The following is a 16716-nucleotide window of genomic DNA, read 5'->3' as shown; positions in this document are numbered from 1 at the left end:
TGAATAAGGGTATAGGGGGTGATTTTGAACACAGCCTAGATGTAATTTTGGCATAATGGGTGTAGCTAGAAGGTCCAACCACACCCTAACCCTATCCATAACTCTATCCCTCCACCCATTAGATCCACAGAGTTGGATTTCCCTTTTTATTCCATGGTGGACAAAAAGCTTCCATAGACTTCTGAGTGGAAAAGCTGTGGTTATACACTTGATGTACCCTGATTCCTTATGGCGTCCTGTGAGGTTAACACTTTGGGCCGGTGCTGCTGCTCGATGCGGGCCAGGGCTGCGGCCCCTGCCATCTGTGCGCCTTTAGTGGGAGCTTTCCTGGACGCTCCTTTACTGTGAGCAGCCTGAGAGGCTTCAGGTCTAGAGCTGCACGAAACACCAGGTGACACCCTCTCATTTCTGTGGTTTAAACGGTTGTTGTAACCAAAAACATCACTAAAGCAGCAGTGTTAAGGTGTAAATCACTCCCGCGTGACCTTTACTAAGCCTGTTATCCTATGAGTAATTATAGCGATAAGGTTAAACTCATAGGTCGGATCCTATTCGGGATCCAAAACTACTCAAAGCACATGCTGTTTCCTAACCCACCATCTCCAGATATGATCATGTTAGAAATGCAGTCAGACAGGTACAATCCATACATATTTCTGTTATACATTACTATAGATTTTATGTGTATAAAATAGCTTGCTCTATACAGAATTATGTAGAACAGTTATTATCTATAATAAGAAGCCTTGTTATTCGATGCATCATCGTAATCTGATGATATCAACTCATGATAAGTGTGATTCAGAGCTGATGACAGATATCAGATACATATATGATCTTTTACCTCGAGTCTTCTGTAAGTTTCTTTCCTGGCCCAGCTGACTTGAACTTTATATCCTTCTTGATGTCCTCGAAAAACTTCTTCATTCTTAGCGATAAACTATATGTAAAAATACTGAAATGAAAAATGTGTTGTTTTTAATTATTTATAACTGTCAGGCACACCACCACCCAGAGCGATGTGTTTACAGCGGGAATAGGACCTTTTCTGAACCGGAAGTGTGGTCATGAAGCGATCGTGACATAAACATTGAGTTTTAGTGACATCAAGCGGAGGGGAGCGGAATCATGTTGAAGTAGATCGGTGATGGTTTGTTTATAATCACATTTAGTTTGTTTTCTATTTTTATTTAATATATAGACCAGTTTTGGAGTGCATTTACCCGGCCTTGAAATGTGAAATATAATTATAAAGTCTTTGAAACAAACCTTTTGCAAGAATTAAATAATATTTTTCTGTTGCGTAATATTCCATAATGTTTTCTATATTTGACAACTAACTGCAAGAGTATATGCAATCAGATTTAAATATATATATTTAAATCTTATTATATATATATATTAGTATGCGCGATAAGAATTTATTTATATAATATGTGCGATAAGAATTTTTTTAAATATTTTTTTCCCAAATATTTCTTCCTCAAAACTCCTCAAATTGTTTTACATTACTTACGATTATCATTCTTATTTTCAGTAGATGAAATAAAGTAGTAATTCATTAAAGTGAATTGAGTAAATCTTTTTTTTTAGATACATTCATAAAAGTGCCATTACATTACATTGAATGCATTTTATATAGATACAGTAATCAAGAAAGTATAACATTATTTAGATTAGTTCCCAATTTAATTTCCAACAGTCGTTTTATAATCAGCAATGCGAATGTTAATATAACACTATTAAATTGAATTCTTTAGCGGTGTACACATTGTGCATTCTTATTGGTGGACGTAAAGAGTGCCAGTCCGTTCCTCCAATCAGCGATCGCCAGAGGGCGGGACTTCCGCTGGCAAAAAATGGAATGAGCGGAAACCGCTGCAGAAACCAACCGCCTTTCCTCACCTACTGTATCTGAACCAGGACTGTCTTTCGGCCTGAAAAAAACGGACCGCGGGCGAACACAAACAAGCTGAACGAGGAGCGGTGCATAGAGGGACGACAAGATGCCGCACAACTTCCGGCCCGGGGATCTTGTCTTTGCTAAAATGAAGGGGTATCCCCACTGGCCGGCCCGGGTAAGAGGAGCGGGGGAGCTCGCGCAAGGCTCGCGCTGCATCCAGTGCACACACCCCCCCACCAGCTTTACCTCAGTGCCTGGTCGTTTACGAAATATATGTTTGCAGACAAACCCGTGCTATCTATTACTCTAAAGTCTAGGCATCTTAATTGGTGTATTTGTTCCATATTTATTACCTTATTCATGAATGTATGAGGCTAGCTGGCTGGCTAACTTGCTTGCTGGAGAAGCAGCTAAGGTCGCGTGAACAAAGTCCTGTTTATTATTCATTGGGAGTCGTCTTTAGATGCATAATGGGATTATATGAATAATTACTGCATTTAGACATGAGACTTTTACATTGTATTTACATTGCCCAATCACATGTAAAATGGGGGGGGGGGTGGGGGTTGAGTGTCATGTTTACACATGGACATTCTTTCTGTCCATATTTAAAGTGACCCACCCGGTGCAAAATAGAAAACCCATTTCTAAATTAGTGTTTAATTCTGTAGAACTTCAATTTGAAAAACATGTGATCACCTTATTGTAATATTTGGACTGTATTTTTCTTCCAGATTGAAGATGTTGCGGAAGGAGCTGTCAAACCACCACCTAATAAGATCCCCATTTTTTTCTTCGGGACTCACGAAACGTACGTATCCCCGGATTTTAATCAGTACCTGGTCATTAATGATGGTAAATAGATCATGGGGTGCCCAATCCTGTTCCTGGAGATCTGCAAAGTTCAGCTCCAACCCTGATCAAACACAACTGAACCAGCTGATTAAGATATTCAGGATCTTCTTGATAATTACATGCAGGTGCGTTGGATCAGTAGTGTTGAATCTGATCTCCAGGAACAGGATTGGGCACCCCTGGTTTGGATCTTATGAGCTGTGTGCATTACCTCATTGTTTTCTCTTTATTCTGTTTATTAATGTTGATTGATAATTGCAGTGCTTTTAAAAAGCATTGCCTGTCAAAACTGCCTTGAAGTAACAACTTTAAATTCATCTGACCCCACAAGTCAACAGATGGCACTAGGAGAACTTTTTTTTAGATGTCACTCCAGGGATCAGACCTTATCTGGTTTCCTTTTATATATTAAAGTTGGCATGATATGAAAATACTAACTATTGTATAAATGCACATTATAGTCTTATTATAAACCGCTCATCTGTGCACTTTTTTATGTTTTGAGTTTGTACCATTGAATCAAAATGCCATAACTCAATCTTCCAGTAAAATTACAGTCTTCTCTCTGGTGACAAATGCAGGATTCTTTAATACTTTAACTCCTGCATGCTTACATATTTGTTTTTCCGAAAATCTGTTACACTCGGATGTACGTCACAATACAAAAGAAGAGATCTGTCTCTACTTCCTTTTCATTGTGACATTAATTGTATTTATAATTCTGATTCTTATTTTCTTTCAGAGCATTCCTTGCACCTAAGGACCTTTTTGCGTATGAAAAGAACCAAGACCGGTATGGGAAGCCCAACAAAAGGAAAGGGTTCAATGAAGGCTTGTGGGAAATCCAAAACAACCCTCATGCCTCCTATACCACACCTGCAGTAAGACTTCATTTCTACAACCGAAATCTGTTGTTTCATGACACCAAATGCTGGTTTGTCACGTTTCCCTTGTGTTTGTTTAGGCTGCGTCATCGTCGGAAAGCGAGGACAACCAACCTGCTGCGGGGAGTGATGCAGAAGATGAAGAGGAAGCAGTGGTACCAAGGAAAGCTGAAACGGGAAGTGATGATTCTGACTCTGGGAGTGAGGATCAAAGGAAGGTGGCAGTGAAGCGGAAAGCTCCTGCTGCAAAGGTATTCAAACATGAAACAAGCCAACATGATCGCTTATTGTGTAAATCTGCAGTTTATCCTCATTGTCATCTATTCTGTCATTTTTTTTTTCTCCTGCAGTGTTATGCGTTATACCTTCAGGTGAATAATAGAGTACAAGTATTAGTATTAGTGTTTTTGTTTATTTAGCTTGAATAGATTTTTAGGGGTTCAAGGCATAGGTGTATCAAGTTTCTTATATCGTTGGAATCCTTTGAATTTCTCCTTAATGTCATAGTTTTAGTTAGTCACAATATTTATAGTGTTAAATAGAAAAGTGTTTTTAGAGGAATCAGTGTTTTGCCAACTAGTTTTTATTTAAGCATTAGGGTCCTTCTATGTTATGAATGTTGTCATGGCTAAAGCCCAAAGTATACATATTTTACATTTACGCTAGGGTTTGCGTACAGTGCTTGTGGCATAATTTCGTCATCAGCATAGTACGCACATACTGCACGCGTGCTGCATGTTTTTTAACCACATATCTGCTCACTTTGCACGTGCGCTTTGAATTATTTTGCACTAATTAGTTTGTCCACAAAGTGGCGACGCTGGCTCGGCCCGTTGTTTTCCGTAAACGAGACGGATGAAATGGAACAACAACAAAAAACTGCTGGAGACACAACAACAATAGACACGCACATTGTGTGAAGGGGTTAATAAATACTTGCAAGTCTAGTTTAAGGGCTTATTTACACTTGGTCACTTCATACGTTTATCTGATCAGATAGCTGTCGGATTGTGAAAAAAACAGGGCTGCGTTTCCCAAAAGCATCGTAATCCCAAGTTGATCCATCATAAGCCCAAGCCACCAATGGTGTCTATGATCAACTTAGTCTAACGATGCTTTTGGGAAACGCAGCCCAGGTGTAAATGCCCTCCGAAATGCTTTCGAGATCTGATCACTCAAACCACTTCAGGAGGTGGTCTGAGACTCATTCCAGACGAAACTGCACAAGTGTGAATGCATCTGGTTGTTGGAGCCACATATGTGAATTTCACTCCCCTCAAAATGGTAAAAAAATAACATGTTAGTAATCATTTATGACAGCACTACTGCAACACGCATTCGCCACAGAGGAGTAGTTGAGAATCCCTTAAGAAACGCAAACGAGACCGCAAATGAATCCACATCCTGAAGCTCAACACACAATAATCTTCATTAAAAGTAGTGAGACTAAATGATCTTACTAGTGCTTTGGTCTTGAATAAATGAAATGCAGCTCATATCTGTTGCTTTCATTGACGTGAACTTCGTTGAATTTGCATGTAGCGCTGGAATTGAAGATTGGGTTTATGTTAATTTTGCGGAGACACATTTATGTGGCCAAGTGTAAATGGAACAGTTTTAACATATTGTATATCTATCCGATCAGTAAAAACGCATAAATGACCTGGTGTAAAGAAGAGCGCAAAGACGTTTATCACTAATACCTTTTGGAGAAAAATAGCACAGACACTCCGGTCAAGGTTGAAACCTTTTAATGCGTATATTTGTGTTCATGCACGCTAACAAACGGAGTATTCTTTGAAAGGCCGTGCATTTGGCTGTGTTGAAGTGTACTTTGGGCTTAAAGGATGTAGTTGGGCAAAACATCCAATGGAGTGTCTGCTTTATACATGGAGTAGAACTCAAATGAACTTCTTTTATGGCGCTTTTGTGTCTCAGTACTTTGTAATTGCATGGACAAGATGTATAAAAAAACAGTTCAATTGATTTTTTACTTTTAATTGACTTTGCAGCGGCCACCAGTGAAGAGAACACGGGCATCATCCAGTGATCGAGATGGAGAGGAGAGTGGATCTCCCTCAGAACCGGAACCATCACCCAGCTCTGACTCTGAATCCGGCAAAAACAGCGACCAGGTATTCTTGTCTGGAATTGTACTGGGTCGATAATTTGCTCAAACACCTCACGGCTTTGTTATTGCCAAAAATGCTATTAAAATTGTATTAAGTTACTAATGTGTTCTCCAGGACTTCACACCGCAGAAGGATTCGGGCGGTCGAGGTGGCAAAAAGCCAGCTGGCAGAGGCAGGAGGAAGGTGAGAAGACCTCAATGACATTGGCTGTCTATAATTACACATTTGCTTGATGTTAAACTGTTTTTGTATCATCTTAGAAGGCATCATCAGGCTCTGATTCAGACTCTGGCTCCCAGTCAGATCAGAAAGCTGCTAAGAGCGAATCAGAAGACGATAAGCCACGGCCGGCCGTCTCTGGATCCGAATCGCAGTCTGGATCCAAATCCGATTCCGATTCAGAACCTCCTCCTCCTGCAAGGAAAGGCCCTCAAGGGCGCAAGAAAGGTGAGAACGCTTTGCAACATGAACCCGGCATATATTATAATTGGTTTTAATGGTTGAGTAATTGCGTTGAATAGCAAGTGGATGGAAACATTACCTGAGACAGTTATCCTCAGCACTCGGATATCAGGAATCCTAGACAAGTACATCAGAATACTAAAGGACACTTTTCTTTTTGCTTCATTTTCCAAGCGGAGAAACCTCCACCGAAGCCACGTGGAAGGAAAGCCAAACCAGCTCCAGAAAGGCCTCCTTCCTCTTCATCAGATAGTGATAGGTGAGTTTGGTTTCTTTTCCTTTCTAGCATTTTTTACATGCACATTTACATTAATAATGTTAATACTTTTGTTTTGCCTTAAAATGTGTTCAATATGACAATTTTCCACCTTCTTTCGGACCCTTAATCAAAGAGTATAGAAGCCCAAGAGGCGAAACTCAATAGAACGCTCCATAGCAACAGTTGCCCCCATGACGTGACGGCGCGGCCGCCATTATGGACTGAAAACTGAAGGAAAACGCCGAAAAATAATGGGAGTCAATGGCACTGAAAAACTTAACATAACAAAAACTTAACATAACTTAATTTTTTCTGGCCGTCATATCTAAATATGAAAACAATTTAAAATACATTAATGAGGATGACCGACGTTAAATGACAGAAAATATACGTCTATGTGTTGGTTATGCATGGCCTAATTACCCTTAGGAAAATAGTATTTTGGGACAAAATATTACTATAGAAGTACTATAAGACTACTATAGTGGCTCTAGGATATTATAGAGGTATTACAGAACATAACATACTTCTGTGATTTTCTGTAATACCTCTATAATATTTTAAAGCTGCTATAGTATTTATATAGTAGTCTTATCGTACTTCTGTAGTATGTCCCAAATTACTATAGTATTCCTATACGATTACTATAATATTTTGTCCCAAAATACTATAAGATTCCTATAGTACTTTTTAGTAAGTGTATGTCCCCCACCGAATCGGCTTCATTAGCCTACCACTTACGGTTTGCAAAGATACAATTATAAAATTACTGCAAAACTTTAATCTATCAATATTTATGTTCTATTATGCATTTTCCTTGTTATATGACTAAAAGAAATTCATGAAATAATATAGGCTATAGGCAGACACACAGTAATAAGATATAAGTAATAAGATATTTATTCAAATGTTGATTTTGAAATGAGTGAACATCACCATACAGTGTTTCCCACAGAATTAGATTCTATTTGCGGTGGTGTGGTGTTTGGGGACCGGGGACCGGGGGTGATTAAGTTATATATATATATATATATATATATATATATATATATATATATATATAATGTTTATATATACATCATATATTTTTATTGACAAGTACACATTCCCATTGCCAACAGTTAGTGTCAGATAACTTAAAGACTTTGCCATTGCTACACTTTCTATGCTATGAGTGCTCCACAGACTTTTTGTTGCAAATTTTGCTCACACACAAACCTGGAACTGGACACACACACACACACACACACACACACACACACACACACAAACTCACAAACTTACTGACACACTCAAACACAGGCTCACACACACACATTCAAAAAGACTCACACACACACACACAGATTCAAACACAGACACACACTCACACACACTCAGACCCAAACACATACTCAGACACACACAGGCTCACACACACACACACACACACACACACACACACCAAACTGGACCTGGAGGTGGACAAACACAGACTCAGACACACACACACACACACACACACACACGCACACCTGGAGATTGAGGTGGACAGAAACCAACACACACCAACCTGAACCTGGAGATAATAATAATATAATGTCTAGTCTGGTGGCTGTGATATGAACCTACCAACGTCCGTTGCAATGATTTTTGGAATGACGGATCGCGAGAGGAACAAATTACGTTTTAGTCGCATAACATCGGTTAATGGAAACGCCGTCATTTCGAAATAGTTGTAACGGATATTTAGAAAAAAAAATCGCAAAAGTTTTGCGCGAATCTGTAATGAAACGCGACCGCGCTTAACATCTAGACAACTTCTCAGAGTTATGTTGAGCAACAGTGTTCATTATACTAACCATTCAACTCCGGATTGATTCTGGAATCTTCGCTGGGGGAATAAGCATTAAGCACCGGCAACAATCCGCCCTCTACATGCTCATGTTTTGATTCAGATCGTGCGGTAAGAGAAGGAGGGGCTAGTCGTGCCTCCATTGTCAGTTTGTGAGAGAGAGGGGGAGCAAGCAGCGCGAATAAAATACAATTTTACCCATATTAAATTTAAAAAAATCTGAATCAATCCGTGGCGGTCAGCGTTGATATGTGGCGGGCCGCCACAAATTAATGAATGTATGGGAAACCCTGCCATATATATGATTTGGGAAAATAAATAAATAAATAAAATTATAAATGAACATTTCTAAAGACAGTTAATATTTTACATAGAATATCACAAAAATATTAACAACTTGTTTTTTCAACATCTTCAGTGAAAGTGCACACAGTGAACGTTTCAATGGGAAGAACAAAAACAATCTGTGAATGTCCTATTACAGGCGGAAAGGTACAAAAAAGATGTGCAATCTAGCAAGTGCACACATAAACTATAAACACCTACTAAAATGGATTTTGCCATTGACTGGCGCTAACGATTTCAGCAGCTTTCAGTCCATAATGGCGGACGCGCCTCCGCAGCGCCATCTACAGACTGTTACCCATAACACAACAGAGTTTCGCCTCTTGGGCTTCTATACTCTTTGCCTTAATGCTTGTTCACGCTAACATGAAAGTTAAACGTAAAAATTCAGACCAATGCAAAAAAAAAATTGTAGATAGTCTATCTTAGATATGCAACCTAGATTTAGATATGCAAAATCACTTTCTGACAGTTGGTGGCACTTGCAGAAAAGCAAAAATGTGTTTTGTTTTTGATACAAAATGACTACATAAGTAGTGTAACAGATTTCCCATAAGACTACATGTCATGTGACATAGAAAAGTTTCAAAAACTACAAAACTAGCTGTTTTTGCAACTTAATTGCAATAAATTGTTCATTTTAAATATGAAAAATTTGTAGAAACATCATCAGACTAATATGTCCGATTTTAATTGATTGTCAAATACAATTCCAATGATATACAAAGAACATCAAAATATTCTATGAATTTGAGCAACACATGGATGGTTATTTGTGTTTGTCTTTGTTTTTTTTTAATGCGAAGCGATAGCGGGGCGGACCGCGTCAGTGAGTGGAAAAAGAGAGACGAGGAGCGGCGGAAGGAACTGGAGGAGCGAAGGAAGAAGGAGGAGGCAGAAGAGCTCCGTCGGCTCCGGGAGCGAGAAAAAGAGGAGGAAGAAAAAAGGAAAAAAGAGAAAGAGACCAAGGCCAGGAGAGGAAGCAGCAGCAGTGGCAGCAGCAGCAGCTCGGATGAGGACGTGGAAGATCACCCTCTCAAAAAATCCAAGAAACCTCCCCCTGCCCCCATCCCTGCTCCATCAGACTCCGACTCTCCACCTCCCTCAGAGGTCAGTCACCAGAACTTTTTTCAACTCTTTCTACTAGTGACGTTTCTCAAAATGTTAACTGCGTTTGGGTTGTTGCGTTTCTTCTCTAGGTAAAAAAATCGGCCAAGCGTCAAGATAGCCAGAAAGGGCGGCAAAAGAAAGAGAAGGAGGTGAAAGAGAAAAAGGAGAGACATAAAGAAAAGAAGCCACAGAGATCAGAGGAGAAACACAAAGCGAGGTATGTATTTGGATTGCACTGTTCAAATAGCACCATGCTAACAAAACTATTGGAATCAATTGAGTCGAATCAACTGTGCGCCTCGCAGTGCTATTTGCAGTATTTCCCACCACTGTTATTTTAGTATTATTTGTATTCTATTATTTTTATATTTAGTTTTCATATTAATTTGACGTGCGTTTGTCATTTGTATTAGTTTTTTTGTGTTTGTTTATTTAGCTTGAATTGATTTTTAGGGGTTCAAGGCATAGGTGTATCAAGTTTCTTATATCGTTGGAATCCTTGGCTCCTAGATTTTTGGCCCGATCGGAGCCAAACTATTGCAGCAAGATTCTCTGGAGTCTGGTTGTCAATAATCATCACAAAAAAGTTTAAATTTCGATTCATTCTCTCTCAAACGTCAAAACGTTCAAAGTGGGAGGAGCCACTTTTACTAAAATGGCTATAACTCATGGATGGAATGAGATATTTTCACCAAACTTGGCACACCTATGTAAGAGCTCATTCTGTGGTTGTGTGAAAAAGCATGTGACGACTGGCCACTTGGTGGCGCTATAACATAAATATGGCTACAACTATGCAACCTGATTGACTTGAACATTGGCATGCGGTGTCATCGTCCAAGGTGCCAAGAATGCCAATGAAATTTGAGGAGCTTTCAGACAAGGGTAACAGAGGCTGATAGAAACTAAACTCGCTGGGGCTGTTTGACTCTGTGAGAAATTCGAAAGAAATCGGCCACCGGGGGGAGCCTTTGTGTTTTTCACATGCTTAAAAGATTGTATACCACGCGATTTTTGGCACACGCCCACGTCATTCATACCGCATGGTAGAACTCCTCATTCTGAGCAACTTTGCCTCTTGGACCGCCGCTGTCAATCGAATCATTTGTTAAAGGGTTAGTTCACCCAAAATTGAAAATTCTGTCAGTAATTACTCACCCTCATGTTGTTCCAACCCCGTAAGTCCTTCGTTCATCTTCGGAACACAAATTAAGATATTTTTGATGAAATCTGAGCGCTGTCTCACTCCTCCATAGGCTTCTAAGGGACTGAAACTTGCTGGCCCAGAAAAGTTATTAAAGAGATCGTTAATATAGTCCAAGTGACTCCAGTGGCTCAATGTTAAGTTTATCAAGCGACGAGAATACTTTTTGTGCGCTAAAACAAACAAAATTAACAACTTTATTCCACTTTTCATTTCCTTCTCTCTGGGCCTCGAGTCTTTTCGCGTAGTGTTTAAGCGTAGCGCGTCTGTGTTGCACGTCACCATGTAGGCTCACTATTGGCCGACGCTGGTCATGTGTGTGATACGTGGTGACGTGCAACAGACGCGCTACGCTTAAACACTACGCGAAAAGACTCGAGGCCCAGAGAGAAGGAAATGAAAAGTGGATTAAAGTCGTTATTTTTGTTTGTTTTTGCGCACAAAAAGTATTCTCGTCGCTTTATAAACTTAAGATTGAGCCACTGGAGTCACTTGGACTATATTAACGATCTCTTTAATACATTTTCTAGGCCAGCAAGTTTCAGTCCCTTAGAAACCTATGGAGGAGTGAGACAGCTCTCAGATTTAATCAAAAATATCTTAATTTGTGTTCCGAAGATGAACGAAGGACTTACGGAGTTGGAACAACATGAGGGTGAGTAATTACTGACAGAATTTTCATTTTTGGGTGAATTATCCCTTTAAATATTGGAGATTATTTAAAAAAAAAACTTTTGCGAACTAGTCCTTGGTTTTTGGCTCAACCTTGATAAAACCACTGCGGCACAATTCTTGGGACTCTCTATGTCATTAATTATTACTGTTTCCCACTAGGTCTAAGCCCGAGAAGCCAAAACGGAAGTCGGTGCGTCAACCTGAGAAGAAAGTTGAGAAGAAAAAAGGTCACATGAAACGTTCTCATGGCGGTTCAGTCTTTTTTTTTAAATAATTTTTATGGTCAATCAGACTTTAAGTATCGTTTCTATCGCCCTGTATAAATTCAGAACCCTCACCTGAAGAGAAACTACAGAAGCTCCACACAGACATCAAGTTTGCACTGAAGGTTGACAACCCAGTAAGTAGTGATGTCATCAAAATGACCTTTTGAATTTCGTCGGGATCAGTAGTCACTTACACTCAAAGCACTGAAAGCCATTAAAATGACTGGAAACATTACACTGGCAATTTTACAGCAGAGGTACCATGTCTAGGATTCACACAAGCAATGTTTCTGGTTAAGCACGCTCTTTTAGGATGTCCAATTCATCCAATCAGTTGATTCAAACACTTCTTTTAGTTCATTCTGTTCATTTAAATCACTCCACAGAAGTCCCTGCACACTTCATTTTTATTTGTAGTGAAACAAATAGTTTGATTTAGCTGTTTATTACTGTTATTTTTGTACAAGAATTTATTTATTTTTTAATGTTTGTTTTTTAAAGATATTACAGTTATATTACAGTTTCAAGTAGTTTCAATCTATTTGAGTTGATTAGATATGTTTAATTTATTTTTATTTCAGTTTTAGCTTTTATTAATTGACAGTTTTTAGTGCTTCGACTTATTTCAGTTAGTTGCCAATGCAACATTTACTTTTTTTTCTTTTTTTTTTGGTATGATATTTATATTTTATTTCAGCTGTATTTCAATTAACAAAGATGTTTTAGTTAATGATGATAACCCTGGTTCAGCCACTCATCATTCTCTGCCAGACTCTATATTTCTAGCAACAGTTGTACTTGTGAAAGCGCCCTGATGTGAGTCCCCTGGTATCATTCTGCTTCCTTTCAATCTGTAGGACATTGAGAAGTGTCTACAGGCCTTGGATGAACTTGGCTCGGTACAAGTGACCACTCACATCTTGCAGAAGAACGCAGATGTTATTGCCACACTCAAAAAGGTACAGGAACTTACAGAAAACTGGAAAACGACACCTTGATATCTAAAAGTCGTTGTAAATTTCCATTTGAAATCTGTTTTACTATTTAAAGGTGCAGTATGTAATATTGACAGTTAGCGTTTGACATGGGATAGCATTCCCATCATAAAACTTGCACACTTCTGACTGTCTTTTTGTCTTTTAGATTCGCCGGTACAAAGCAAGTAGTGCAGTGATGGAGAAGGCCACCGCAGTCTACAATAAACTAAAGCTCCAGTTTATTGGCAAGATTGAGACCGGTAAACCAAAACCGGATGAAAAGAACCAAGAAAGCAATGAGCAAGACACACAAAACACAGGTAAACTGTGAATCTAGAACGTTTCCACATCATTTCAAGCATTTAAACCAGTTTTAAAATATGCGTTCTGCTTGCGCTTTGTTTCTTTCTCCCAGACGACTCTAAACCAGTGAACGGAGAATCAGAAAGCGAGATAAAAGACGTTTCTGATAACGAAAGCAAGCCCAATCCCACAGACCATGAGAAACAGGATGAGAACAAATCCCCAAACGGCATCAGGTGAAGAGCGGCCATCTTTCGTCTTGTTTTAATAATTAGTTTACAAATTTTCCTAGTTCTTTTTACAATTTCAGTTTTCTTTAGTGTGTAATGTTGCTGCTGTTACTCCAGAGGGAATTATTCAGTGCGCACTGTTTCTGAGCCTCGATTGTAGTCTTGAGTTTTCTTCCTGGAACAAACATGCCACAATACTCCCCATTTAAAGGGGACCTATTATGCAAAATTCACTTTTATAAGGTGTTTGAACACAGATGTGTGTCCACAGTGTGTAAAAATGTACCCAATACTGTTTTGTATCATTATCAATCTCTCACAACAAGCTGTTTCAAATTTCCCCCTACTCCTAAGTAAGAGTAGGGAAACCCCGCCCACGACTGGTGATGATCTGCACTAGATCCCGCCCTGAGTGAGAAGCAGCAGATAACCGTTCACATTATAACCGTAAACTGCTCTATCTCCATGCAGCATATATTTTCTGGCTCTGTTGGCATCCTAATACAGTTCACACACAAGCACCTACAACAGTTTATAGATTAACATGATGGTACAGGCTAGTCGATGAGATTAATAAATGTAACTCCACAACAACTAAGTAACATAAATGTATCCACTAACCATTCAGAAATGTCCATGTACAGTCTTACAGTTGCAGCCTCTTCCTGAGTCTCTCCATTTGTGTCTGACTTCGGTTAAAACATGTAAGGCTGCACTCCGCTACTGGGTATTATTGACATTTTGCTTTGAGAGAAATTGGGCTATGTTATGTTGTTCCAGTATCTGAAGCTCAAGCAAAGGATCGGCCTTCTTCTGAACGGGGGGCGGGTAGCAGCAGCTCATTTGCACTTAAAGGGACACACAAAAAAACGGCTTTTTAAAAAACTTACAAGCTGGTATTTTGAGCTGAAACTTCAGACACATTCTGAGGACATCAGAGATTTAGATTACATCATGTGAAAATGGCCATTATAGGTCACCTTTAAAGGGTTAGTTCACCCAAAAATGTAATTATCCCATAAATTACTCACCCTCAAGCCATCCTAGGTGTTTATGACTTTCTTCTTTCAGCCAAAAAAAAAAAAAAAATCCTGGCTCTTCCCAGCTTTATAATGGCCTTGTTTTTTGAAGCCCAAGAAAGTGCATCCATCCATCATTAAAGTAATCCATACGACTCCAGGGCGTTAATAAAAGTCTTCTGAAGCGAAGTGATGCGTTTGTGTAAGAAAACAATCCATATTTATATCTTTATAAACTCTAATCACTGGCTTCTGGTAACGGCCGTATGCAAGTCGAGTTCTGGCGAAAAAGTGACCTCTGACCTGATAATTTTCTTTTTTGGGTGAACCAAACTCTTTAATGAATTCCTGCCCAAGGCATATGCAAAAAATGAGGCGAGGCCTGGTTGAGTTGCGTTAGTAGTGTGTTGAAACTCGCGGTTATGGAAAGGTCCGTGGCTTTTCTAAAACGCGGTTGACCAATCACAACACACTGGTCCAGCCGAACAATCATAGCACAATGCACTTTTCAGAAGGAGGGGCTTCATGGAGACAAGAACTAAACAGGGGTGCGTTTCCCGTACAACAACATAACTCGCTGCTTAACTATCATAGTACGATGCATCGTTGAAGAGATCAACTAGCTAGTCACGACTGTTTCCTGAAACCATACTGTCGCAAATTGGTCGTTCAACCACGTTGGTTAATGTCACGCAGGTGGTGGAGTAAAACCTTCTTTTAATGAATCTGATTGAGATCGAATTAACGCTAGATGTTTGGCTATAAATTACGGACATGGCATCTGAGGACCACTCATTTTTCTCAGTTGTTTTGCTTTATTTCCAGATTCAATCATAGGCTCGTTCTTACGTACTACAGCACGTACGCACATGCGCATTCTTCAAAAACGGTGCTTTTAACCTCTTGACAACCTAAAAGACGTAAATGACATTTGTACGTATTCTAAATAAAAGATATAGATTGTACTGAATATCAGCTTGCTTACTTGGCTCAAGATAAGGATTTATTGAGTCCATGTCATGCGAACAAGAAACTATGCTTCTAACCACAGAGCTGTCGTTCCAACCACACAACTTTTGCGATGCTGTTTGTGAATGTTCGTTTAGAACAACGCTTTCGGGAAACAGACTCGTTGAACGATGCTGATAACGACGGAACTTGCGAACGTAGTTGGCTAACGATGCTTTCGGGAAACGCACCCCAGAGCTTTACTGGCCGACTGAGAAGAAAGGTGCTGCAACAATGTCAGTTGTGTGGAAAAATAGTTTTTTTTTTTTTACATTTCAAGCATGAAGGCCTATTCTAGTAGAGACAAAATCAAGACTTTGTAAAAGGACATATATGGCCCTTCAATCTAAATACATGCAGACTAATGTTTTATTTGTCTTTCAGGCCTAATCCAGATGACCCTATAGAGCAGCAAACACTCACAACTGACTCTCCAGAGCCCAATCCGACAGCAGACACAGACGTAAAAGAGGACAGCAGAGCACAGGACGAGCAGATGTCTTCTGAGAGCTGAACTGCGTTTGTCTCTTTTACGCTCACAAACACACTTTGGCTTCCTTCATTCATTTGTGTTATTTTTTGTCTGCCCACCTTTGTGACCTACATGAGTTTTTCGTGTTGTACATAAAACGTGATATGAACATTATTAGCACTTTTGAATCGAGACGTCACGAGGCAAACAAGCGCCTTAATCTAAATGTTGGATGTGTATGTTTCTGCACTAACCACATTTGGATAGCCGAAGGGGAACGTTACAATTCAGAACCACACTGACGTCTAAGGGGGGGAAACACCGAAGCCCAAATGTATTTGAAGACTGTGCTTGTTCTATGTAGCTGCTTTTTATGAGTAACTTTTTTCCTTTTGTTTTTTTATGAAAAAGGAAAATGTTTAAAAAAAAAAGAAAAGAAAAGTAAAGCAGGCTGGTTTTGTTGATTGACACCCACTACAAGAGATCATGAAGTTTCATCATTTTTAGTGCACAAATCTACATCTGATCTGTCTGGTATGGATTTCAATAACTCTGTCTATGGACTTTTACTAAATTCTGTAGACATACCTTTTGTTGTCTGTTGTTTGGTCCTCTAATATTATTCACAACTTACATCTGCATAGGTTGACCCCAATAATGCTATTCTTTTTTTGGATGTCATAAAACATGCTTATTATAAACATGTTTCTAGTGCTATGTAACTTGGTCCAAGCTTTTTTTAGTATCCGTGAAGGATTAAATAAAAAATTCCGCATGA

At 39.3% G+C, this 16716-nt stretch overlaps 2 protein-coding genes across 8 annotated transcripts in view; one reads left to right on the top strand and one right to left on the bottom strand.

The window, feature by feature from the left end:
• ubxn6 (UBX domain protein 6) overlaps window positions 1–2840 on the bottom strand; it is an 8037-nt gene extending 5197 nt beyond the window's left edge. Inside the window, exons 1-3 of one of the 6 annotated variants that reach the window (XM_081384115.1) lie at window positions 2743–2840; window positions 845–955; window positions 218–408 (exon numbers count right to left, since the gene is read on the bottom strand). In XM_081384115.1, coding sequence (XP_081240241.1) covers window positions 218–408; window positions 845–955; window positions 2743–2771 — 331 coding nt within the window. In that variant the 5' untranslated portion in view covers window positions 2772–2840. Of the gene's footprint in view, window positions 1–217; window positions 409–844; window positions 1057–2602 lie in introns of those variants that run through there. The other 5 variants (XM_081384116.1, XM_081384117.1, XM_081384120.1 and 2 more) reach the window with 5 other exon arrangements.
• On the top strand, window positions 1761–16716 carry hdgfl2 (HDGF like 2). 2 transcript variants are annotated; one of them, XM_081384112.1, is made up of 16 exons: window positions 1761–2078; window positions 2638–2714; window positions 3501–3639; window positions 3723–3893; window positions 5655–5777; window positions 5889–5957; window positions 6035–6221; window positions 6411–6495; window positions 9481–9784; window positions 9874–10001; window positions 11823–11890; window positions 11993–12063; window positions 12787–12888; window positions 13073–13226; window positions 13322–13445; window positions 15851–16716. In XM_081384112.1, exons 1-16 carry the CDS (start codon window positions 2007–2009, stop codon window positions 15978–15980), a joined length of 2004 nt encoding a protein of 667 aa, XP_081240238.1. In that variant the 5' UTR covers window positions 1761–2006; the 3' UTR covers window positions 15981–16716. The 2 variants fall into 2 exon arrangements, with proteins under 2 accessions (XP_081240238.1, XP_081240239.1); XM_081384113.1 differs by having other exon boundaries at window positions 1860–2078; window positions 6038–6221.

This window comes from Scardinius erythrophthalmus (assembly GCF_964197995.2).
Source record: "Scardinius erythrophthalmus genome assembly, chromosome: 14".
Taxonomy (NCBI): domain Eukaryota; kingdom Metazoa; phylum Chordata; class Actinopteri; order Cypriniformes; family Leuciscidae; genus Scardinius; species Scardinius erythrophthalmus.
This window is presented reverse-complemented; position numbering and strand designations above follow the sequence as displayed.